A 25,455-nucleotide genomic window follows, 5' to 3' on the forward strand; every position below is an offset into this window, starting at 1 on the left:
CCCACAAAAATAAAGCATGTGTACCCCCATCCCCGCAGGGCACTTGGGAGGGTTTGGGGCACAGTGGGGGCCGGAGAGGTAGGAGAGAGAAGAGGCATCAGGGGAAAACCAAGGTGTTTCTTCAGCACTGACCCGAAGACCGGTCATAGGGTAAGATTTCGAGGAGGCCAAAAAAAGAATCTCTTGTTTGCATAAGCAAACAAAACAGGTGGCCCTGCTTTAGTTTAATCCCAAAAGGTGCGGGAGTCGGGGGGTAGGTCGGGGTGGGCACGTGGGGCTCAGCTCCACCCCCTCGCTCCCCGCCCACCTGGTACTCCTCCCCGAAGCCACGATTGCTGTCCTTCTCGTTTTTCCTGACGTGGTCAGCAAAGTCTTCCACCAGGATGTCCTCTGAGAATCTGTGGGAAAGGGGCAGAATTTAACCTCCTCCAGTCCTGTGCTCTTGGGATGAGAGAAAAGCCTCCCCCCGCCACCCCCCCGGTTGTTGTTAAGTGTTTCTTAGCATCCCCAGGACCTATTCATCTTGTAACTGGAAGCTTACACCTTCTGATCCCCTTCACCCAATTCACCAGCCCTCCTCCCTTTGCCTCTGGTCTCGGTTTCTAATAACTCAATTTTTTTTTAAACTTCAAATACAAGTGATGTCATGCAGTATTTCTCTTTCTCTGACTTATCTCACTTAGTATCATGTCCTCAAGATCTGCACACCGTGTCCCCAGTGTCAGGATTTCCTTGTTTTTTTATAGTTTATATTTAATGTCATTTTCGATTAATCTTCAGTATTTCAGAAAATGTGCCTACCATACTATTTTACACACTATATATAAAATATACATATTTAAAAAAATATTTGACCAACTACATTTTTAATATTTATGAGCTATTTATGAGTTATGAATATACATTTTGTCAGATTTATAAAAGGATTGCATATTCTTTTTTTTTTTGTAAACAAAGATGGAAATTTCTTTTAGTCCACATATGACCATACAGATATTTTGAGTACTATATAGTTTGTGCTATTACTTGATATACTTTTCCTAGAGAACCCCTAAGTAGGAAAATGCTTAACCCCAAAGCTTTTCTTTTATTTTAAGGCTGCATCATACTCCATTATATATACATCAGTGGCCGCTTCGGTGTCTCCGAATCTTGGCCATCACACATAACGCTACAGTGAACGTGGGGGGGCACATACCTTATCGAGATAGCGATCGCATTTCCTGCACGTAAATACTCGGAAGGGGACTTGCTGGATCAAAACAGCGTGTCTGATTTACCCTTTCGGCTCCTGAGCGGAAAGCGAGGTCTCGAAGAGACAAGTGTGCACCCATGTTCGTAACAGCACTATTCAAAGAGCAAAGGTGGGAGCGAGCAGTCCAGCACCCAGCATCCTTCATCCACTGTTCACTGCCTCATCACTGTGTTCATCGGCGGAACACGGATGAACAAAATGTGGTCTGTGCAATGGAATATTATCCTGCCTTTAAAAGGAAGGACATTCTGGGGGCGCCTGGGTGGCTCAGTCGGTTAAGCATCTGCCTTCAGCTTCGGTTATGATCCCAGGGTCCTGGGATTGAGCCCCGCATCAGGCTCCCTGCTCAGCAAGGGGAGTCTGCTTCTCCCTCTGCCTGCTACCCCCTCTGCTTGTGCTCTCTCATGCTTTCTCTCAAATAAATAAATAAAATCTTAAAAAAAAAGGCTATTCCGACACAGGCTACACCGTGGATGACCCTGGAGAACGTTATGCTGAGTGAGATAAGCCAGCCACAGAAGGACAAATACTGATGAGTCACTTGGATGAGGTTCCTAGAGCAGCCAGATTCATAGAGACAGAAAGTAGACGGTGGACCCAGGGGCCGGGGGATGGGGGGGATGGGGAGAGGGTGTTTGGTGGGGACGGAGTTTCAGTTCTGTGAGATGAAAAGTTCTGTGGACAGATGGGGGTGATGGTTGCACAACAGCATGAATGTGCTTAATGCCATGGAACTGGACACCTAGAAATGGGTACAATGGTCAATGCTATGTGTATTCGACCACAATTAAGGTTGTTTTTATTATAAAAAGGAAAAAGGTGCTTCTTCTCCCGTTTAGGGCCACTCTGCTTCCCCGGGGCTCCAATTCCTTCCACCCTCTCCAGCATTAGTTCCTCCTTCTAGTCTGCATCTCTACCCTCTCCTCTGTGCCTTTAGCTGGTAAACACGCTAAAAATCTCTCTTCTATATGAAAAAAAGGCTTTTGACTCATGGATCTCCAGCTCCAACCCCTTCTCGCTCCTCTCCTTGTAAGACAGCTTTATGAACACTGTCTTGACCCAGTTTTGAGGCACCGGCTAGAGGCCAGTGTGTCCCACATCTTGAGCCGTGGTTAAACCGCCCCCCACACACACACACCACCTCCTCCATGGGGGTCTCACGCTCTGGGCCACTGCGCACCTGCCCTCAGCCCCCAGGGGCAGCCCCTACGCCCACTGAAATGATTCCCACTAAGCCTGTTGGCCTGGTGTTGCCCATTCCTTCCCACAGAAACCATAATCGAGGGTCTTGCCCACATTTCCCCCACCTCCCCTACCTCCCGACTGAGCCTGGTGCTTCCCCATGTCGCCCTGAGGGCTATACTGTGTCCCCCTTTCTTGGGATCTGCGAGTATAATAAACTATGTTTTCATAGTCATCTCTCAACCTTTGGCTTTATCACACCTAAACAGCAACAAAACGTGTTCAAACACCCATGCATGTTCAAACTTCTCATGCAAACCGGTTTTCTCTGCTGCTTTTCTAAGCACTTCACCAAGGCCTGGTGTGGGAAGGACATCTTTTCCCAGAGTCCCCGGATCTTATTTGCCTCCTTCTTTCCAATTCCAAAGGCCACCTCTCAGTCTTTCCATGGCATGACTGCTCAGCAACATGTAGCCCCACCCACCACTCCTCCCTTCTTCCTGCACCCCCTCCCTGACTGGGGCCACCACCACGCCCCTGGCCACTGCGTCTCTGTCTCCTCCACGGGCCCCTCTTCCTGCATCCACAAGACAAGGTGGATGTTCCTGAGAGTCCGCCCCCAAGCCTGTCTTCTCACTATGCACACACTTCTTTTTTTTTTTTTCCTAAAGATTTTATTTATTTATTTGAGAGAGAGAGAATGAGAGAGAGCACATGAGAGGGGGGAGGGTCAGAGGGAGAAGGGAGCCCGATGCGGGACTCGATCCAGGGACTCCAGGATCATGACCTGAGCCGAAGGCAGTCGCTTAACCAACTGAGCCACCCAGGCGCCCTACGCACACACTTCTTATGGGGTTTGGTCCACTCCTGTGGCTTCTCTTTCGAGCTCTACACCTCTGATTCCAAAATCCCATCACTACTTCCTCCTGCTGACTCTCCTGAGCTTTGGGTTGATGTGCCCCCCCTGCCTCCTGGAACCTGCACCTGACATCCCAGGGGGTTATCATGAGGACATCCGGACACAGATATGGAAGTTGCAGATGGCAAAGCGCTCAACATAGAGAGGGCCAGGGTTGGAATCCAACAAATGCATGGATTCATGATTTGTTGCAGATGCCGTAGAGGGCAGGTGGGCTCAGAGATTCGATGATTATTTTTGACCCAACCTGAAGAAGACTCAGAGCAATGAAGACATATGCACAGCACTTCTCTTGAACTGTTCATCCAGCTGCCCCATCGGAAGCATCTCTGCGTGGATGTCGCATAAGCATCCCAAACGTAATGTGTCTACAAGCTGAGCTGCTGATACCTTCACCCAAACCTGCCCCCCAAGAGTCATTCCATCTCAAACAATGGTGATTCCAATCTTCCTGCTGTTCAGGCTGAATTCCTTGGGCTTACCCTGGAGCCCTCTCTGACTCCCACCATATGCCCATTCTTTAGCCAGACCTGTTGTTTAATAAACACTCAAACCATATCTAGAATATGACTACCTCTAACCATTTCCTGGTCCAAAACAATCATCTCTTGTTTGGATTATTACATACCACTTCCTCTGTCTCTCTACTCTTTCTTGCCTTTGCTTCTTAAATAGGTTAGATTGGGTCACTGAGTCTATTCAAAACCCTCCAAAAACTCCCATCTCAGAATAAACTCAAACTCCTTACTTGTATCTGCAAGGCCCTACCTGATCTGGTCCCACCTGATACTTCTCTGACCTCATTTCCTACCCTACTTTCTTCATCCACTCTACTCAGTCTCAGAGATAACAACATTCTCAAAACACTGCAAGTATGCCCCTGCCTCAGGGCCTTTGCACTTGCTGGTCCCTCTGCCTGGAATGCCCTTTCCCAAGACATTCACATGAGTCTGTGCACAAATGACTTCCTCTTAGTCGTCTTCTTAGTCTGGCTTTTCTCTGGACACCTGTCTATAATTTTCTCTAATTTTTAACACCTAATCTAAAATATTCTTTTACCCTTTCTATCCCCACCTCTTCCTCTATTGCCTATTGTAAGCATCACAACCAACCACTAGGACCTTGTTTATTAAGGACTGCTTGTGCTCGAATGTAAGCTCCATGAGGGCAGGAATCTTTGTTTGATTCACTGTGTCCTCTGCACCTAGAACAGTGCCTGACACATAATAGGTGCTCAGTGAATATGTTGTTGGATGCATAAAGTCCCAGAGCTGGAACTGGGACTGACTCCAAAGCCACTGGCCCAGGTTGTGGGGAGCATGGAAGGCTTGTGATCCTTGGGGCAGAGGGCATTGTGTGGGGGGGTTCAGTGAGCCCACCCTCTGACCTATCCAGTGACCAGCAAACACCTCTTGATTTGACCTGACAGCGATTCTTCCAGATGCTCCCCAACACCTTCTGCTTACCTGAAGACCAGACCCCTGGGTGCTGGTTCCCTCTGGCTTTTCTTGTACCTGGAAAAAAGACATTGCAATGGAAGACCCAGGGGTCAGGCTGGAACCAGGGATCCTTAGGTTCCCCCTGGTCCGCCCTCCAGGTGGTCCCATGGGTGGTCCCCCCCATGCAGAGTCCCACCTCTTCTTCAGGAAGAAAATCAGCAGACCCACCAGGATGAGAAACAGGATGACACCAACAATGGCTCCAGCAATGACCCCTGGGGGAGGAGGCATGGGGACTTGTTACAGTCGGCCTCATCCACTGGCGACCTGTCTCTCTTACCTCCGTCCTTGTCTGGACTGTGACCAGAGGGCCTATAGGGCAGATGTGAGGGCAGAGAGGGGGAGGAGAAAGCCTCTGGATAGAGCCCCACCTCCCACCCAACCTTCCCTGGGAGCCTGATCCAAAGACATCATTTGCTCAGGTAGCCTGGTTACCAGAGTGACTCCGCCCCTTCTTGGCCTACACTAATGGTTCTCAACGAGGGCGATTTTGCCCCCATAGGACACATCACCAATGTCTGGAGATATTTGGGATTGTCACCCCTGGAGTGGTGGTGCACTAGCATCCAGCAGGTGGAGGTCAGGGGTACTGCTCCACATCCTACAATGTACAGGACAGTCCCCACAGCAAAGAATGATCCATCCCCAAAAGGCAACAGTGCCAAGGTCGAGAAGCCACTATCTGGCATTGATGGTTCTCCCCAGAATGGAGGCCTATCTTCTCAAAGGTCCTCCTTGCTAGCAGAAGGGCCCCCCCCCCCCATCGTGGTGCCAGAGGTCTGGGTCCCAGGCTCTAACGGACACAGATCTCCCAGGATCTGTCCTTAGACACCTGGTCTCGGGGCAGACTCCAGCCCACAGCCCACCTCCATCAGCTGTGGTGGCCCTAGGCTGCAGCTTCCCAACAGTCTCAGTGACTAGGACCTGTCAGTAGGCTCTGGTAGGGTCTGACACAGCCTGGTGGGGAGGCCATTCCCCTCATGGAGCTGGTCCCTTAGGGACCTTGCTTTCTAGGCAAGAGACGCTCCCGAGCAGTAGGATCCAGAGAAACCCAGTTGGAAGTAGCATCCATTTATCATTGCCCCAACCCATTGTCTCTCTCCAGATCAGAGACCCAATCTAATAAGAGGTCCTGATTCATAGGAAGTGACTGAGGGGGCCCAGTGAAAACTATGACCACAGTCAAAGGTATATGATCAGAGATTTCCTGAGTATGAGGCTCAAACGTCTCCAAGATACCCCACTGATGAGCAGAATATAGTGTAGCCACCTCGGAAAAAATTTTGGCAGTGCTCCAAAGGATAAACACAGAGTTGCCCATTTGATCCCACGATGCCACTCCTGGGTATATACCCAAGAGAAATAAAGACATGTGTCTGTACAGAATCATGTACATGAACATTCATAGTAGCATTACTCATTGGCCAAAATGTGGAAACCACCCAACTGATCCATCCACAGACAGATGGATAAACAAAATGTGGTCTCTCCATACAAAAGAAAGGAACAGATCACTGACACATGCTATAACATCAATGGACCTTAGAAACGTTATACCAAGTGAGAGAAGCCAGCCACAGAAGACCACATATCGTTTGATTGTGTTTTTAGGAAATGTCCAAAATGGGCAAATCTATAGAGACAGAAGGTAAATTTGAGATTCCCTAGGCCAGGTCGGTGGGAAGTGGGAAAATTAGGGGGTGATGGCTTAAGGAGTTGACATTTCTTTGGTGGGTAAGGACAATGTTCTATGTGAAGGTAATGGGGTGACATGGTACTGTGGATGTTTTGGAGCCATTAGTCATATACTTTAAGTGGGTGCATTGTACGATATGTGAATTATATCTCAATAAAGCTATTTTAAAGAAGGCAGAAAACAAAGCAAACAGACAAACACACAGGACCCCTTGGGTAAGCAAGACTGCCTCCCAACAGAGCCTGATGAGGTCCCCACAGTTCCATCCCTGTGGGGCTCTGCTCACCTGTGTTCTCGGTGTGGCAGGTCACAGAGGTAGACGGTGCACTCATTCCATCCCAGATGGTCGTGACGGTGGCTGGGTAGGACTGGGCCGGCCAGAGACCCAACACAGGCACCCTCCTCCCACAGGAGGACCTGTTCTGGGAGTCCCGCTGTCCACCCACCTGCAGCTCAAAGGCCTCGTAGCCTCCCCTGGGGCAGGACCAGGTCAAGATGACCCCGTGTCCCCCAGAGGTGGTGATGCAGGAGGTGATGGTGACCGGGCTTGGGGCTGGGTGGACAGGACAGGAGGAGTCAGTAGGAGCCATACAGGGTGGCTTTCCATCCCCCCACCCACCCCTACTTCCCACCCGTGGTGCCAATTCTCTGAGAACTAGTCCATCCTTTCCTTCTCAAAACCAAAACTCCTCTTCATCTCCCATATTCTGTCCTCCCCAAATGGACAAACAACAGACCCCTTCAAACTACAACTTCCATAAGCCCTTGGAAGCTCTGTATCATTGCAGCTTATGAAGTCATGACCCCATGGCCTGATGGGATTTGGAGTCCACTCACCTCCCACTGCCCCCAGGTCCGACCTAAGCCCCCACCAGGTAGAAGGGGGCCCATCTCACCTGTGGATGTAAGGAGGTTCTGTGCAGAACTGGTCACGTTGTTCCTCTCTGCCCACACGCTGAAGTTGTACGAAGTCCCGGGTTCCAGAGTCTGTACCTCATAGCAAGTCTCATTGGTCCTACCTATCTGGTTGGTTCTCCCCAGAATGGAGAGATGTCCTCGGGGGTCTTGCTCTTCCTGCAGATGTCCAGGGACCCACTGGACCCAGTATGTGTAGGCCTGAGAGTGGGGGTCTGTGGGGGCCTCCCACTGCAGGGTGATTGAGTTGTTGGTCTGAGTTTCTTTGTGCAGATCCGTAACCCTGTTGGGAGCTGACAAATGGGGATAGAAGCTCAAGGGGGTGTATCCTCAAGGACCCTCAATCCCAAGCCAGCTCACCTCCCCTGATTGCTTGGTCACAAGATGGGTCCACTTCCTAGGAAGTGTGAACCACGGAAGAGGCCAGGTGGGGACCAGGATGGTCCAAGGCCTCTCTGTCCTGAGTCTATAGCCCTGGGTCCCACCCATCACTTTTCTCTGCACTGTGTCCCCTGCTGAGCAGCTTAAGGCAGGGTCCTTCCTTACTTCTGGACACTTCTATTTTTTTTTTTAATTTATTTGACAGAGAGAGACACAGCGAGAGAGGGAACACAAGCAGGGGGAGTGGGAGAAGGAGAAACAGCTTCCTGCGGAGCAGGGAGCTCAACGCGGGGCTCAATCCCAGGACCTTGGGATCATGACCTGAGCCGAAGGCAGACGCTTAATGACTGAGCCACACAGGCACCCCTGGACACTTCTTTCTAGACGGAGCTGTTGACCTTAGTCTTCTTAGCCCAAGTGGCCAAAGACTAAAGAGTTCCAGGTTGAATCCACCCACAGTGAACCTAGTTCCTGGCATAATTTTGGTTCCTGTTACACTTGGGACCCTCCATGTATAGGCTGAGAGGTGGGTCCCTTTGGGTTCAGCGAATACACTGGGACAAGCCATGCACTTCTGTCTTCTGGCTTTGTTGGTTCCTGAGGGGTGGTGCTGGGTACGGGAGGGGCTCTCTTCATCCCCAAAGACAGCCTCATAATTGGAAAGCCCTGTATGCTGAGGATAGACTCTTCCTAGAAGCAGATCTACAAGCTCAAGGTCCAATGAGGCTAGACGGGGTCACCAAAGTCTCCCCAATCCTGTCCTTCCCCCATCTCCATAGTACTGGGTCTGTCTAGAACTAGCCTGAGTCTCATCAGTGGCTTCAGTGAGTGTCCTGTTGTCACTGCTGACCCCATTCTTCTCCACCCAGACGGTGAAGGTGTACGAGCTCCCAGCTTCTAGTTCCTTCAGTGTGATCCTGGTATCTGGGGTGTCCTGGGTGTTAACGGCAATAATGCCCTCCTTGACCCATGAGACCCAGTAGGTGTAAGGAGGATGATCTGGGCCCTTGGGAGTTGTCCAGCTCAAGGTGATGGAGTAGTTGGTCTGGTCCTAGATCCTGAGACTTGTCACTGCATTGGGAACTGGCAGAAGGAGCGGAGAGTCAGAGTTTCTAATCCTCGGTCCACAAGAGTCTAGAACACAGCCTCCCTGTCTCCCTGTGCAGCCAGGCTTGTGAAGGAACAATTCCTAGAGATGGGACCTAGAGAGGCCTACACACCTGCAACCCTAAGCTCAGCAGCAGACCTCTGGACAGGCCTGTCCCCAGGAATGGCCACAACTCTCCTGCCGACTTAGGGTTTGGGTCTGGCTCAGTGAGGTCATAGAGATGATAGCTGGTACCCAGAACCCAGAGGTGGTGCCATCTTGGCTGGTTCTTAACCTCTCACCAAAACAGAGAGTAGGCATTGATGTTTGTCATCTGTGGAGTTGCTGAGGTTCTGTCTGGAGCCAGGTATGTCATTCCTTTCTGCCCACAAGAGATTTTGTACAAGGTCCCAGTTTGGGGGTCAGTGAAACTGAAGTTGGCTGAGTGTCGGGTCTGAATTCTGTCTCCCTCTCCAGTCCACTGGAACCAATATGTGTAGTCCTGAAGACCAGAGCCCAGGGGCACCTCACAGATCAGGGTGATGGAGCCGATGGTCCGAGCTCCATCCTCAAGACTTGTGACACATTTGGAGACAAGGAGAAGACTCAGGGGGTCAGAGTGTCCACATTCCACACCCCTAATCCCCCCAGGGCTGAGGCAACATGCCTTTGCTCCCCACACAGCCCTGGCTGCTAAGGAGAGACACCCCCTCATCTTATGGTCTGTATCCTGGAGGGTCCTAGACCCTGACTGATCCCAACTCAGAACCTGTGATGTTCTTTCTTCATCTCCTGCTCAACATGCCCCAAGGAGATGGTGGGCTAGAGAGTCTGCTCCGTTGTTCTGTCAATTCTCCACCCCCACCTATCACCCCACCAAGAACAGGAGTGGTTGCTGTCCCTCACCTGTGGTGGTGTTGCAAGTCTCCTTGGAGCTGTTGGCTCCGTTTATCTCTGCCCACACGGCAAATTCATACGAGGACCCGGGTTGCAGTCCGTCCACTAGGACACTGGTGCTGGTTGTGCTATTGTTCTCAGCTTGGCCATTGGCACCAGTCCACTGGATCCAGTAGATGTAGTTCCGATTGGCAGGGCCAGCTGGCTCCGTCCAGCTCAGGGTGATGGAGCTGGTGGTCTGATTTGCTACCTTCAGGTTCCCGATGGGATTGGGGGCTGAGAAATTAGGGAAAGGGGTCCCGTGTCATCAAGGGAGCAGATCGGGGGACAGTCAGCGCACACTTTTGCCCTCAAAGTCCCCAGTCCTACTTCAACGACTGGTCCCAGGAGATGCAAGGTGTGTGGTCTAGACCAGCACTTCTCAAACTTCAGTGCCCTTACATAACACCGGGGATCTTGTTAAGATACGGGTTCCCACTGAGTTGGTCTGAGATGACACAGACTCTGCATTTCCAGTCAGTTCTGGGCTCACGCTGGTGCTGCCCACCTGTGGACCATGTTTTGAGTAGCAAGGATCTAGATCAGCGCTTTCCAATAGAATTTCTGCAAAGATGGAAATGCTCTCCCAGGGTCCAATATAACAGGCACTAGCCCAGTGGGATACTGAAGGGGAAGTGGGACTCCCTTATCGGAGCTCTTGAGCACATAAAATGCGAAACTGAATTTCCCATTTTAGGGAACTTAATTTTTACTGTATTGTATTGCATTGTATTGTATTTTTATTCTATTTTGTATAGAGAGAGAGCATGCATGAGCGGGAGGGGGAAAGGCAGAGGGAAAGAGAAAATCTTGTGGAGCTCAATGCAGGGCTCCATCTCACAACCCTGAGATCGTGACCTGAGCCTAAATCAAGAGTCAGACGATTAACCGACTGAGCCACCCAGGTACCCCGGGAACTTAATTTTAAATAGCCACACATGACGGGGGACAGGGCTACCATATTGGACAGTGGAGCTCTGGAACACAGCAGCTATTCACATCAGGGTGATAGAGCTGATGGTCCGAGCTCCATCCTCAAGACTTGTGACACATTTGGAGACAAGGAGAAGACTCAGGGGGTCAGAGTGTCCACGTTCCACACACCTAATCCCCCCAGGGCTGAGGCAACATGCCTTTGCTCCCCACACAGCCCTGGCTGCTAAGGAGAGACACCCCCTCATCTTATGGTCTGTATCCTGGAGGGTCCTAGACCCTGACTGATCCCAACTCAGAACCTGTGATGTTCTTTCTTCATCTCCTGCTCAACATGCCCCAAGGAGATGGTGGGCTAGAGAGTCTGCTCCGTTGTTCTGTCAATTCTCCACCCCCACCTATCACCCCACCAAGAACAGGAGTGGTTGCTGTCCCTCACCTGTGGTGGTGTTGCAAGTCTCCTTGGAGCTGTTGGCTCCGTTTATCTCTGCCCACACGGCAAATTCATACGAGGACCCGGGTTGCAGTCCGTCCACTAGGACACTGGTGTTGGTTGTGCTATTGTTCTCAGCTTGGCCATTGGCACCAGTCCACTGGATCCAGTAGATGTAGCTCCCATTGGCAGGGCCAGCTGGCTCCGTCCAGCTCAGGGTGATGGAGCTGTTGGTCCGGTCCTTCACGCTCAGGTTTGTGACGGGGTTGGGGACTGAGAAATTAGGGAAAGGGGTCCCGTGTCATCAAGGGAGCAGATCGGGGGACAGTCAGCGCACACTTTTGCCCCCAAAGTCCCCAGTCCTGCTTCAACGACTGGTCCCAGGAGATGCAAGGTGTGTGGTCTAGACCAGCACTTCTCAAACTTCAGTGCCCTTACATAACACCGGGGATCTTGTTAAGATACGGGTTCCCACTGAGTTGGTCTGAGATGACACAGACTCTGCATTTCCAGTCAGTTCTGGGCTCACGCTGGTGCTGCCCACCTGTGGACCATGTTTTGAGTAGCAAGGATCTAGATCAGCGCTTTCCAATAGAATTTCTGCAAAGATGGAAATGCTCTCCCAGGGTCCAATATAACAGGCACTAGCCCAGTGGGATACTGAAGGGGAAGTGGGACTCTCTCATCGGAGCTCTTGAGCACATAAAATGCGAAACTGAATTTCCCATTTTAGGGAACTTAATTTTTACTGTATTGTATTGCATTGTATTGTATTTTTATTCTATTTTGTATATAGAGAGAGCATGCATGAGCGGGAGGGGGAAAGGCAGAGGGAAAGAGAAAATCTTGTGGAGCTCAATGCAGGGCTCCATCTCACAACCCTGAGATCGTGACCTGAGCCTAAATCAAGAGTCAGACGATTAACCGACTGAGCCACCCAGGTACCCCGGGAACTTAATTTTAAATAGCCACACATGACGGGGGACAGGGCTACCATATTGGACAGTGGAGCTCTGGAACACAGCAGCTATTCACATCAGGGTGATAGAGCTGATGGTCCGAGCTCCATCCTCAAGACTTGTGACACATTTGGAGACAAGGAGAAGACTCAGGGGGTCAGAGTGTCCACATTCCACACACCTAATCCCCCCAGGGCTGAGGCAACATGCCTTTGCTCCCCACACAGCCCTGGCTGCTAAGGGGAGACACCCCCTCATCTTATGGTCTGTATCCTGGAGGGTCCTAGACCCTGACTGATCCCAACTCAGAACCTGTGATGTTCTTTCTTCATCTCCTGCTCAACATGCCCCAAGGAGATGGTGGGCTAGAGAGTCTGCTCCGTTGTTCTGTCAATTCTCCACCCCCACCTATCACCCCACCAAGAACAGGAGTGGTTGCTGTCCCTCACCTGTGGTGGTGTTGCAAGTCTCCTTGGAGCTGGTGGCTCCGTTTATCTCTGCCCACACGGCAAATTCATACGAGGACCCGGGTTGCAGTCCGTCCACTAGGACACTGGTGCTGGTTGTGCTATTGTTCTCAGCTTGGCCATTGGCACCAGTCCACTGGATCCAGTAGGTGTAGTTCCGATGGGCAGGGCCAGCTGGCTCCGTCCAGCTCAGGGTGATGGAGCTGGTGGTCCGGTCCTTCACGCTCAGGTTTGTGACGGGGTTGGGGACTGAGAAATTAGGGAAAGGGGTCCCGTGTCATCAAGGGAGCAGATCGGGGGACAGTCAGCGCACACTTTTGCCCCCAAAGTCCCCAGTCCTGCTTCAACGACTGGTCCCAGGAGATGCAAGGTGTGTGGTCTAGACCAGCACTTCTCAAACTTCAGTGCCCTTACATAACACTGGGGATCTTGTTAAGATACGGGTTCCCACTGAGTTGGTCTGAGATGACACAGACTCTGCATTTCCAGTCAGTTCTGGGCTCACGCTGGTGCTGCCCACCTGTGGACCATGTTTTGAGTAGCAAGGATCTAGATCAGCGCTTTCCAATAGAATTTCTGCAAAGATGGAAATGCTCTCCCAGGGTCCAATATAACAGGCACTAGCCCAGTGGGATACTGAAGGGGAAGTGGGACTCTCTCATCGGAGCTCTTGAGCACATAAAATGCGAAACTGAATTTCCCATTTTAGGGAACTTAATTTTTACTGTATTGTATTGCATTGTATTGTATTTTTATTCTATTTTGTATATAGAGAGAGCATGCATGAGCGGGAGGGGGAAAGGCAGAGGGAAAGAGAAAATCTTGTGGAGCTCAATGCAGGGCTCCATCTCACAACCCTGAGATCGTGACCTGAGCCTAAATCAAGAGTCAGACGATTAACCGACTGAGCCACCCAGGTACCCCGGGAACTTAATTTTAAATAGCCACACATGACGGGGGACAGGGCTACCATATTGGACAGTGGAGCTCTGGAACACAGCAGCTATTCACATCAGGGTGATAGAGCTGATGGTCCGAGCTCCATCCTCAAGACTTGTGACACATTTGGAGACAAGGAGAAGACTCAGGGGGTCAGAGTGTCCACATTCCACACACCTAATCCCCCCAGGGCTGAGGCAACATGCCTTTGCTCCCCACACAGCCCTGGCTGCTAAGGGGAGACACCCCCTCATCTTATGGTCTGTATCCTGGAGGGTCCTAGACCCTGACTGATCCCAACTCAGAACCTGTGATGTTCTTTCTTCATCTCCTGCTCAACATGCCCCAAGGAGATGGTGGGCTAGAGAGTCTGCTCCGTTGTTCTGTCAATTCTCCACCCCCACCTATCACCCCACCAAGAACAGGAGTGGTTGCTGTCCCTCACCTGTGGTGGTGTTGCAAGTCTCCTTGGAGCTGGTGGCTCCGTTTATCTCTGCCCACACGGCAAATTCATACGAGGACCCGGGTTGCAGTCCGTCCACTAGGACACTGGTGCTGGTTGTGCTATTGTTCTCAGCTTGGCCATTGGCACCAGTCCACTGGATCCAGTAGGTGTAGTTCCGATGGGCAGGGCCAGCTGGCTCCGTCCAGCTCAGGGTGATGGAGCTGGTGGTCCGGTCCTTCACGCTCAGGTTTGTGACGGGGTTGGGGACTGAGAAATTAGGGAAAGGGGTCCCGTGTCATCAAGGGAGCAGATCGGGGGACAGTCAGCGCACACTTTTGCCCTCAAAGTCCCCAGTCCTGCTTCAACGACTGGTCCCAGGAGATGCCAGGTGTGTGGTCTAGACCAGCACTTCTCAAACTTCAGTGCCCTTACATAACACTGGGGATCTTGTTAAGATACGGGTTCCCACTGAGTTGGTCTGAGATGACACAGACTCTGCATTTCCAGTCAGTTCTGGGCTCACGCTGGTGCTGCCCACCTGTGGACCATGTTTTGAGTAGCAAGGATCTAGATCAGCGCTTTCCAATAGAATTTCTGCAAAGATGGAAATGCTCTCCCAGGGTCCAATATAACAGGCACTAGCCCAGTGGGATACTGAAGGGGAAGTGGGACTCTCTTATCGGAGCTCTTGAGCACATAAAATGCGAAACTGAATTTCCCATTTTAGGGAACTTAATTTTTACTGTATTGTATTGCATTGTATTGTATTTTTATTCTATTTTGTATAGAGAGAGAGCATGCATGAGCGGGAGGGGGAAAGGCAGAGGGAAAGAGAAAATCTTGTGGAGCTCAATGCAGGGCTCCATCTCACAACCCTGAGATCGTGACCTGAGCCTAAATCAAGAGTCAGACGATTAACCGACTGAGCCACCCAGGTACCCCGGGAACTTAATTTTAAATAGCCACACATGACGGGGGACAGGGCTACCATATTGGACAGTGGAGCTCTGGAACACAGCAGCTATTCACATCAGGGTGATAGAGCTGATGGTCCGAGCTCCATCCTCAAGACTTGTGACACATTTGGAGACAAGGAGAAGACTCAGGGGGTCAGAGTGTCCACATTCCACACACCTAATCCCCCCAGGGCTGAGGCAACATGCCTTTGCTCCCCACACAGCCCTGGCTGCTAAGGGGAGACACCCCCTCATCTTATGGTCTGTATCCTGGAGGGTCCTAGACCCTGACTGATCCCAACTCAGAACCTGTGATGTTCTTTCTTCATCTCCTGCTCAACATGCCCCAAGGAGATGGTGGGCTAGAGAGTCTGCTCCGTTGTTCTGTCAATTCTCCACCCCCACCTATCACCCCACCAAGAACAGGAGTGGTTGCTGTCCCTCACCTGTGGTGGTGTTGCAAGTCTCCTTGGAGCTGGTAGCTCCGTTTATCTCTGCCCACACGGCAAATTCATACGAGGACCCGGGTTGCAGTCTGTCCACTAGGACACTGGTGCTGTTTGTGCTTTCGTTCCCAGCTTGGCCATTGGCACCAGTCCACTGGATCCAGTAGGTGTAGTTCTGATGGTTAGGGTCAGCTGGCTCCGTCCAGCTCAGGGCGATGGAGCTGGTGGTCTGATTTGCTACCTTCAGGTTCCCGATGGGATTGGGGGCTGAGAAATTAGGGAAAGGGGTCCCGTGTCATCAAGGGAGCAGATCGGGGGACAGTCAGCGCACACTTTTGCCCTCAAAGTCCCCAGTCCTGCTTCATCGACTGGTCCCAGGAGATGCAAGGTGTGTGGTCTAGACCAGCACTTCTCAAACTTCAGTGCCCTTACATAACACTGGGGATCTTGTTAAGATACGGGTTCCCACTGAGTTGGTCTGAGATGACACAGACTCTGCATTTCCAGTCAGTTCTGGGCTCACGCTGGTGCTGCCCACCTGTGGACCATGTTTTGAGTAGCAAGGATCTAGATCAGCGCTTTCCAATAGAATTTCTGCAAAGATGGAAATGCTCTCCCAGGGTCCAATATAACAGGCACTAGCCCAGTGGGATACTGAAGGGGAAGTGGGACTCCCTTATCGGAGCTCTTGAGCACATAAAATGCGAAACTGAATTTCCCATTTTAGGGAACTTAATTTTTACTGTATTGTATTGCATTGTATTGTATTTTTATTCTATTTTGTATAGAGAGAGAGCATGCATGAGCGGGAGGGGGAAAGGCAGAGGGAAAGAGAAAATCTTGTGGAGCTCAATGCTGGGCTCCATCTCACAACCCTGAGATCGTGACCTAAGCCTAAATCAAGAGTCAGACGATTAACCGACTGAGCCACCCAGGTACCCCGGGAACTTAATTTTAAATAGCCACACATGACGGGGGACAGGGCTACCATATTGGACAGTGGAGCTCTGGAACACAGCAGCTATTCACATCAGGGTGATAGAGCTGATGGTCCGAGCTCCATCCTCAAGACTTGTGACACATTTGGAGACAAGGAGAAGACTCAGGGGGTCAGAGTGTCCACATTCCACACACCTAATCCCCCCAGGGCTGAGGCAACATGCCTTTGCTCCCCACACAGCCCTGGCTGCTAAGGAGAGACACCCCCTCATCTTATGGTCTGTATCCTGGAGGGTCCTAGACCCTGACTGATCCCAACTCAGAACCTGTGATGTTCTTTCTTCATCTCCTGCTCAACATGCCCCAAGGAGATGGTGGGCTAGAGAGTCTGCTCCGTTGTTCTGTCAATTCTCCACCCCCACCTATCACCCCACCAAGAACAGGAGTGGTTGCTGTCCCTCACCTGTGGTGGTGTCGCAAGTCTCCTTGGAGCTGTTGCTTCCGTTTATCTCTACCCACACGGCAAATTCATACGAGGACCCGGGTTGCAGTCCGTCCACTAGGACACTGGTGTTGGTTGTGCTTTTGTTCCCAGCTTGGCCATTGGCACCAGTCCACTGGATCCAGTAGGTGTAGTTCTGATGGTTAGGGTCAGCTGGCTCCGTCCAGCTCAGGGTGATGGAGCTGTTGGTCCGGTCCTTCACGCTCAGGTTTGTGACGGGGTTGGGGACTGAGATTCGGGAAGGAGGGCCCGGTGTTAGCAGGGCAGCAGGTCAGTACTGTCCCTTCCACTACCCCCAGCTCTTGCCCCGAGTCCAGGAAGAACCACTTCCATCAGAGCTGGCCATGGATCACCCTGCCCTCCATGAGACCACCCTCCACACCAGAGCTCATGGGGATTTAGTGCACCCTCTCCTCCGTGTAGGGGACAGACTCAGCAGGGGTCACTCACCAGCTTCCCTGGCCCCTGTCCAACTGCATAGGCCCTAGGGAGAACCCAGAGAGAAGAGTCAGATTCTGAGCCTCATCTCCCTTGACCCAGGGCTGACTGTGGGGCTGGGAGGTCCTGGTCAGTAACCCTCCTCTCCTCTGCCCCCACCCCAATCTTCTTGGGCCTGAGGGAGAGGAGGGACACGGTGAGTTGATTCCTCCCCCAGACTCGGCTCTAACAAAGGTCACCCCATGTCCCTCTGTCTATTCTGTGTGTGTATGTGTTGCGGGGCAGGAAGGGGAGTGTGGCAGGGGTGGAGCTCCGGGGACCCAGGAGCTGGGGCCAGCTCTACCCATAAGGTCAGGATATATACCTAATGGTTATACTTTCTGAAAAATACCAGCTTGGAAGACTCTGGCAGGAGAGCAATCAACAGGGTGGTAATGGGGGAAGATATCGAGGTTGGGAACCAGGAGCCAGACACCTGGTCTGAGGGAGGAGGGGCTGGGGGTCTGGACCCCTGGGTCTGAGGGAGGAGGGGCTGGGGGTCCGGACTCCTGGGTCTGAGGGAGGAGGGGCTGGGTCTTTGTGGGCACACCTGAGTCTTGCCAGAAACCAGAGTTCATTCTCACAGCTGATGGCCTGATCTGAGAGCCCAGGTGTGTCCCGCTGACAATCCAGTGGCCTGCTTCCTTCTCCAGATCATCAGCACCTACTCCCTTAGGACCTAGCTCCCCGCCCCTGTCTGGGAGCACTCACCAGCAGCACCAGGCTCCCCCAGGCCCCGAGGCCCCCTCTGGTCCTCTTCATGTCTCCAGTCACTGCCGTTGGACCCAAGTGTCCCAGCCCGACCTTTCACCTGCTGGACTTTAAATTCAAGAACTTCCTCTTTCTGAGCTGCACGGTGAGGCCACAGAGCACGGCTGGAAGGGAGGAGAAGGAAGTGGAAGCTCCCAGTCCTGCCCCAGGCCTCAGCTCTGGTCCTGGACGCCCCTCCTCCCGCTGGCCATGGGGTCTCCCCTGCAGCTCCTGCCTCAGCTTACACTATCCCACCAAAATCGCCTGGATATGGCGCTGCTCACCACTGCTGCATGAATGCACAGTGCAGGTCCTGGATGGTCAGAGCTGGAGGAGGCCCTGGGAGAGAACCCCGTCCGGCTCTGTGTCTCAAGGAGACCAAGCTGGGTCTAAACCCCTGTGCTGCAGTGGGCTCTCCCCATTGACCCAGGCCCTGTCGACTCCCCCTGCCTCCATGCCTAGCAGCCCTCCCCAGATGAGCCCAGTTCACTTCCGCCTGCCTCCTGTACTTTGCATATGTGGGCTCCCTGCCAGGCACACCCTCCTACTTTTCTCCCCAACCATCTCATTCCTACTCCTCCCTCAGGATGCAGTCCCACATGCACCACACTGGGTCGGACGCCTTCTTAGCCCCGGCAGGACCCTGGGCTCTATCTGTCACACACACCGGACGGTCAGTATTTGCTTATTCACCTTGCCCATTCTACCTGTGACCTTGAGCAAATGGCTTAAACTCACAGTGACTCAGATTCACCAGCAAAAAAAAAAAAAAGAAAAAATGGATACAACCCCTTATAAATATGCTGTGAGTAATCACATATAAAATCTTAGAGCGATGACTGGCCCTTTTAAAACCCTTGATAAATCATAGCCCCATGTATTTTGGTTCGTCCCTAAGACCTCCAGGGTCCGGACGGGCTTCTCGGGGTATTTTGAGGACTTACTGATTATAAGCACACACGGCTTCCTTCGCTTCACGAGCAGTGTGAAAGCAAGAATGCACGTCTTGGGGTCACACACCCACCTCTGCAGTCCTACCACTAACCACCCGTGTGACCTTCCGCTCATCCAACCTCTCTGTGTCTGTCTCCGTGTTTTTCAAGCGGAATTGAAGACACAATCTACAGATACAGAGCAGTGGCTGCTTCTGGCCGTTCTGGGGTCTCAGGTATTGCCAGGTCCCCGATATGGTAAAAGCTTGCCCCTTCTCCATCTCCATGACAAGTACGACTCACCTCAAGAAGCTGTCGTGAGTTATAGTGAGGTAACGCGTATGTATGGTCTACCTACTGCTGAGTCACAAATCACCCCAAGACTGAGTGGTGGAGACAGCAGTGAACACGTCCCGTCTCTTGGGTTCTGTGTGCGAGGATTCAGGAGCGTTCCGGCTGTTCTGGCTCGGGCTTTCTCGTGAGGATGACACCAAGATGTTGACGGGGCCTGTGTGATCTGAAGGCTTTTGACCACGGCTGGGGGACCCACTTCCAGGAGCGTTCACTGGCATGGCTGTTGGCGGGAGGTCTCAGGTCCTCACCTCATGCATCACGCATGGTGCATCTGGACATCCTCCCAGCACGCTACCAGCTTCCCCCAGAGTGAATGATCCGAGAGAGAGAACAGACAGGAGTCACAATATGCCTTGGAAGGCACACACCATCATCTGGGACATCCCACTCATTACACCGGTCAGCCTCTTTCGTGTGGGAGACTGATGGCAAAGGTGTCCCCGGGGTACCCAGTGCATTTGCACCTTCCCCATTTCCAGTGACCATGGCCTTGACAGTGGGGTTCAGATAGCTGTTCATTCCAGGCTCCCATCCCCGTGGGGCTCTGCTCACCTGTGTTCTCAGTGTGACGGGTCACAGAGGCAGACGCACCTTCATTCCATCCCAAATGGTCGTGACGGTGGCTGGGTAGGACTGGGCTGGCCAGTGACCCGACACAGGCACCCTCCTCCCACAGGAGGACCCGTTCTGGGAGTCCCGCTGTCCACCCACCTGCAGCTCAAAGGCCTCGTAGCCTCCCCTGGGGCAGGACCAGGTCAAGATGACCCCGTGTCCCCCAGAGGTGGTGATGCAGGAGGTGATGGTGACCGGGCTTGGGGCTGGGTGGACAGGACAGGAGGAGTCAGTAGGAGCCATACAGGGTGGCTTTCTATCCCCCCACCCACCCCTACTTCCCACCCGTGGTGCCAATTCTCTGAGAACTAGTCCATCCTTTCCTTCTCAAAACCAAAACTCCTCTTCATCTCCCATATTCTGTCCTCCCCAAATGGACAAACAACAGACCCCTTCAAACTACAACTTCCATAAGCCCTTGGAAGCTCTGTATCATTGCAGCTTATGAAGTCATGACCCCATGGCCTGATGGGATTTGGAGTCCACTCACCTCCCACTGCCCCCAGGCCCAACCTAAGCCCCCACCAGGAAGAAGGGGGCCCATCTCACCTGTGGATGTAAGGAGGCTCTGTGCAGAACTGGCCACATTGTTCCTCTCTTCCCACACGTTGAAGCTGTACGAAGTCCTGGGTTCCAGAGTCTGCACCTCATAGCAAGTCTCATTGGTCCTGCCTGTCTAGTTGGCCTGATGTCCTCGGGGGTCTTGCTCTCCCTGGGGATGTCCCCCAGGGGCTCACTGGACCCAGTATGTGTGGGCCTGAGAGGGGGGGTCTGTGGGGGCCTTCCACCCCAGGGTGATTGAGTTGTTGGTCTGAGTTTCTTTGTGCAGATCTGTGACCCTGTTGGGAGGTGACAAGTGAGGAGAGACTGTTGGAAATGCCCCCCCCAACACCCGCTCTGCCCCAGAGCACCTGTAGGCATCCACACTTGGTGAAGGGGTGCAGTGTCTCAGCCTCCCAGGTCCCTGTCCTCCAGTGTCCATGATGTTGGGTCTCCCACCTGTCACATCCTCCCAGCCCAGTAGACCCAGTACATGAGAGGTAGGCCAAAACACAGAGCTAGCCAACCGAGCCCGAACACCAGAAACTTGGACTCGGATACTTTAGGGTATTTCTTGTCTTCTGAAGCTCTAACTCTCAAAGGTAGGTCAGGAAAATGAGGTGATTGCACACCCCCTTGCTAAGGAGAGACACTCCCTAACAACAGGGCTCCATCCTTTGAGAACACTCCAGTTCCTAGGAAAGATCTCAGAGGCCCAGACCAGCCCCTTCTTACAACCCTGGAACAGGCATGAGTCTCACCTGTGGGCACATCAAAGACTTGTGTATTGCTGCTGGCTCTGCTCCATCTCTCCGGATGGTGAAGGTGTACAGGGCCCCACTTCCCAGACCCTCCTCCATGACCCACGTTCCTGAGATGTGCAGGGTCTCACTGGTGAAACCTGCCTCCCACCATTGGACCCAGCAGGTGTCGGGTGGGTGGTCTGGGCCCAGGGGAGCTGTCCAGGTCAGGATGACAGAGCTTATGCTGCGTCCTGAATCTCCAGGTTTGTCACCAGATTGGGCACAAAGAGAGGGAGGAGGGTCAGCATTTCCACATCCCTAGGTACCTGCACCACACCTGGACAGACCTGGTTGCTAAGGAGGGTGTTCCCTAGAAATAGGGCCCGGAAGCTAGAAGCCTAGGATGGGGTGTCAGTCTGGGCATCCCTGATCTTGGAGCCCCAGGCTCCACGGACCTCATTTCCTCTTCTTCTCCTTAGAGTCAGCTTCAGGGGAGACCACATCTCAAATGTGGACACTGCCTATCTGTCTTAACAAGGCCATGGGAGTGTGGGCTCCCACAGCACTCTATTGGAGCACCAACCAGCTCCTACTGTTGCCTCGAAGCTGGGAGTTATCTTGGCTAATCCTCACCTCCGTGACTGCTGTGGGTTGCATTGTGTCCCTCAGAAAGATATGTCCACATCCTAACCCCTGCTGCCTGGGAATGTGACCTTGTTTGAAGATAGGGTCTTCACAGATGTAATCAAGGGAAGATGAGTTCACATGGAGTAGAACGAGCCCCAAATCAAATGACTGGTGTCCTTAGAAGGAGAGAGAAATTTGGATACAAACAGGAAGAATATCATGGGAAGCTGGAGGCAGATTGGCGTGATGCATCTTCAAACCAAGGAATGCCAAAGATTGCCAGCAATCGCCAGAAGCTGGAAGAGGTGAGAAAAGATTCTTGAGGCTCCAAAGAGAGAATGACAACGCCTCGATTTTGGAATTCCAGCCTCCAGAACTGTGAAACAACATGTTTCTGTTGCTTTAAGCCCCTCAGTTGGTGGTACTTTGTTATGGCAGCCTCAAGAATCAAATGCAATGAACTTTCTCTTTCTCTTTGGTAGGGTCATCCCTAGGGAGGGTCATTTGTCACCTGTAGACATGCAGAGGGTCTCCCTGGGGCTGCTCCCTCTGTCCTTTTCAGCCCACACTAAGAATTCATACAAAGTTGGGGTTCAAGTGCATCCACCACAATCCAGGTGTCTGGGATGCTGTGAAGACCACCTGGGATGCTATCCCCAGACCACTGGATCCCCTAGAGGTACAGCTGAGGGCCTGGACCCTCAGGGACCTCCCTTCTCAGGGTGATGGAACTGGTGGGCTGAGCCTCTACCTTTAGGCCTCTGACTGGGTTGGAGGCTGGAAGGGGGAAGATAGGCCTGTTAGGGGCAGGACATCAGACAGCCCTGCTCCTTCATCCACCCCAAGCTCATCCACAAATCCCAGAATGTGCATTTCCTATCAGCTCTACAAGGAGCCCCCAGGAGGCTCAGGGGGAGAGCAGTCCAAACTCCTTTGTCAACAGTGTGGATGGAGGAGTGGGGGGCCATCAGTGAGGCTCGGGACAACTCACCACCAGCTGGTGAGTAATTTTCTACTGTGTGTATGTATACAAGATAGTCCCCATTTTGTTTATTCACTCATGCGTCGATGGACACTTGGGTTGCTCCCACCTCTTAGATATTGTGAATAACACTGCTTTGAGCATGGGTGTACAAATATCTCTTTGGGACCCTGCTTTCAATTATTTTCAATTATCCCAGTGTGTTGGCTCCACATATGGTAATTCTATGTTTAATTATTTTGGGAACCGCCATGCTGTTTCCCACAGTGGCTGTTGCATGTTACATCCCCATCAACAGTGCCCAAGGGCTCCCATTTCTCCACATCCTCGCCAACACCTCTGATTTTCTTTTTGACTGTCGCCATCCTAATGGGCATGAGGTGGTCCTTCCTGGTTTTGATTTGCATTTCCTTAATGGCCAATGATATTGGCCATTTTTTCATGTGTAACTCACTCACTTTTTCTCTCCATATTATTAACGCCTTTCTCTGACAGGGTACGTCTAGCTTGTATAGACTTAATAAACGTATTTCTACGAGCAAGCCTCCTATATATGATCTGTTTCCTTTTCCACCACCCACTCCTCACCCATGCAAAGACCCTTCTCATCTGCTCAATCTCTCTGACTCCGCACACAGGGCTGCCCACCCCGTGAACACCCTCCCCACCCTGCTTCACCCTGACGCCCCACGATGAACCCCTGCCTGTTCCCACCACCACCACCACCACCACCGTGGACGCCTATGTGGCTCGTTCCCACTGAACGGCTTTAGGACTGAAATGTCCCAAAAGGGAAGGAAGAGGGGGAGAGGAAGAAGAAGGAAGAGAAATACTTCATCTTTGGTGGGTTTGGGTTTGTTTTTTGATGAACAAAGCTCAACATTTTCTTAAACATTTTATTTTGAAATTATTGGAGACTCCCAGGAAGTTGCAAAAAATAGTACATGGGGCCCCATGTGAGCTTTGTTTCCACTAACCCCCGTGGTAACATCTCACACACATAAAATACAGCATCAAAAGCAGGAAATCGACAGTGATACGATACTGTTAACTGGACTACAGGCCTCATTTCTCAGGTTTCACTGTTTTTAAGCATGTGTGTGTGTGTGTGTGTGTGTGTGTGTAATGCTATGCAATTTTAATCTATGTAAAGAATTGTGTAGCCACCATCACAGTGAAGATATAGACCTGCCCCGTCATTGAGGAATTACCTTGAGCTACGCCCTTTTAGATTTGACTATCCCCAAACTGTATCTCCCGACAACCACGGGTCTGTCCTCCATTTTTAAAAGTCTGCCATCTCTTTTCTCTCTTTTTTTTTTTAAGATTTATTTATTTATTTTGAGAGAGAGAGAGCACGAGCGGGGTGGAGGGACAGAGGGAGAGAGAGATCGTGGAGCTGGACGTGGGGCTCGATCCCAGGACCCCGAGATCATGACCTGAGCCGAAGTCAAGAGTCCGTCGCTCAACCGAGTGAGGCACCGAGGCGCCCCCAGTCCACCGTTTCCAGAACGAGATACGCATGGAATCGCGCAGCAGGAACCAGCCCTATTAACACCTCGATCCGGGACTTCTAGCCTCCAGAACCAGGAGACCACAGAGTTCTGGTGTTTCAGCCACTCCTTCTACGGCCTCCCGTGGCCATCCCCTTTCTGGCCCCCACCAGCCGCCAACCTTGTCCCCCTCCACCACCAGTCCGTGACCCCCTTCCATCTACCTGAGTTTCTCACCAGTTTTATTGTTCTGTGGCTGGTAGCCCCTCTGCTCCATGCTAACCTCTCCCCGTATGGCTCCTTCAGGAACTAAATCCATATTCGTTCACCATCTCGAACCAATCCCCTTAGTTACTTACCCGACATCTGCAGGTTCCTGCAGCCTGACCACAGGCCGGCCACGAGCTCAGTGGGCAAACGGTGTCTTCTGGTCCTGGCCAAGGGCGCGGCACCGAGGAGACGGTCGGGGAAGGGGACCCCAGTGTGAGATGAATGCGCCGTGACCAGGGTAGTGCTGGGCATGGCGGGAGCGCTGAGGAGGTGTCTGCCCCCCAGCAGGAGGCACCCCAGGGCTGAGTCTCAATACTAGAGTAGGATTTGGTGAGTGGAGAATGGCGTTGGGAAGGCGGCTCGGCAGAGGAGGGCAGGTGTCCAGGGGGCGAGCTGGGACGACTCAGGGGACCTGAGAGTATTTTGGTGTGGCCAGAGCTCTGTGTGGAATGGGGATGGGAGGGGGTGACCCTGAGCTGGGGGTCAGGTTTGCGGGGCCCTGGCCTAGTCTGGACTTAACATCAGCGTGCCAGGTCGGCGAGCACCTGGTGGTGCGGGGAGAGGCCACGGGAGCCCCACGTGCTTCCCCGCCCCCGCACCTGGCCACGAGCACCTCTTCCATCTGGCTGTTCCTGAGCCCCAGGCCGACGATGTGGTAAGTGAAAGGCTTTCCCGAGTTCTGTGAGCTGCTCTAGCACGTTAATCAAACCCAAGGAGGGGCTCGTGGGAACCTCTCATCCATATCCGGTGGATCAGAAGCTCAGGTGACAATGAGGACTTGGATTG

General features: G+C 52.3%; 1 protein-coding gene across 1 annotated transcript in view; it reads right to left on the reverse strand.

Moving 5' to 3' along the window:
* PTPRH (protein tyrosine phosphatase receptor type H) overlaps positions 1-24,921 on the reverse strand; it is a 28,926-nt gene extending 4,005 nt beyond the window's left edge. Inside the window, 16 exon segments of the mRNA XM_078062644.1 lie at positions 308-388; positions 1,512-1,521; positions 4,823-4,870; positions 4,992-5,070; positions 6,838-7,104; positions 7,448-7,759; positions 8,646-8,930; positions 9,841-10,107; positions 11,243-11,509; positions 12,645-12,911; positions 14,047-14,313; positions 15,449-15,715; positions 16,851-17,117; positions 18,078-18,215; positions 20,077-20,220; positions 24,759-24,921. Of these exon segments, the coding sequence (XP_077918770.1) occupies positions 308-388; positions 1,512-1,521; positions 4,823-4,870; positions 4,992-5,070; positions 6,838-7,104; positions 7,448-7,759; positions 8,646-8,930; positions 9,841-10,107; positions 11,243-11,509; positions 12,645-12,911; positions 14,047-14,313; positions 15,449-15,715; positions 16,851-17,117; positions 18,078-18,215; positions 20,077-20,220; positions 24,759-24,921 (3,129 nt within the window).
* Between the last annotated feature and the right edge of the window lie 534 nt (positions 24,922-25,455).

This window comes from Halichoerus grypus, chromosome 15 (assembly GCF_964656455.1).
Source record: "Halichoerus grypus chromosome 15, mHalGry1.hap1.1, whole genome shotgun sequence".
In the NCBI taxonomy this organism is placed as follows: Eukaryota; Metazoa; Chordata; class Mammalia; order Carnivora; family Phocidae; genus Halichoerus; species Halichoerus grypus.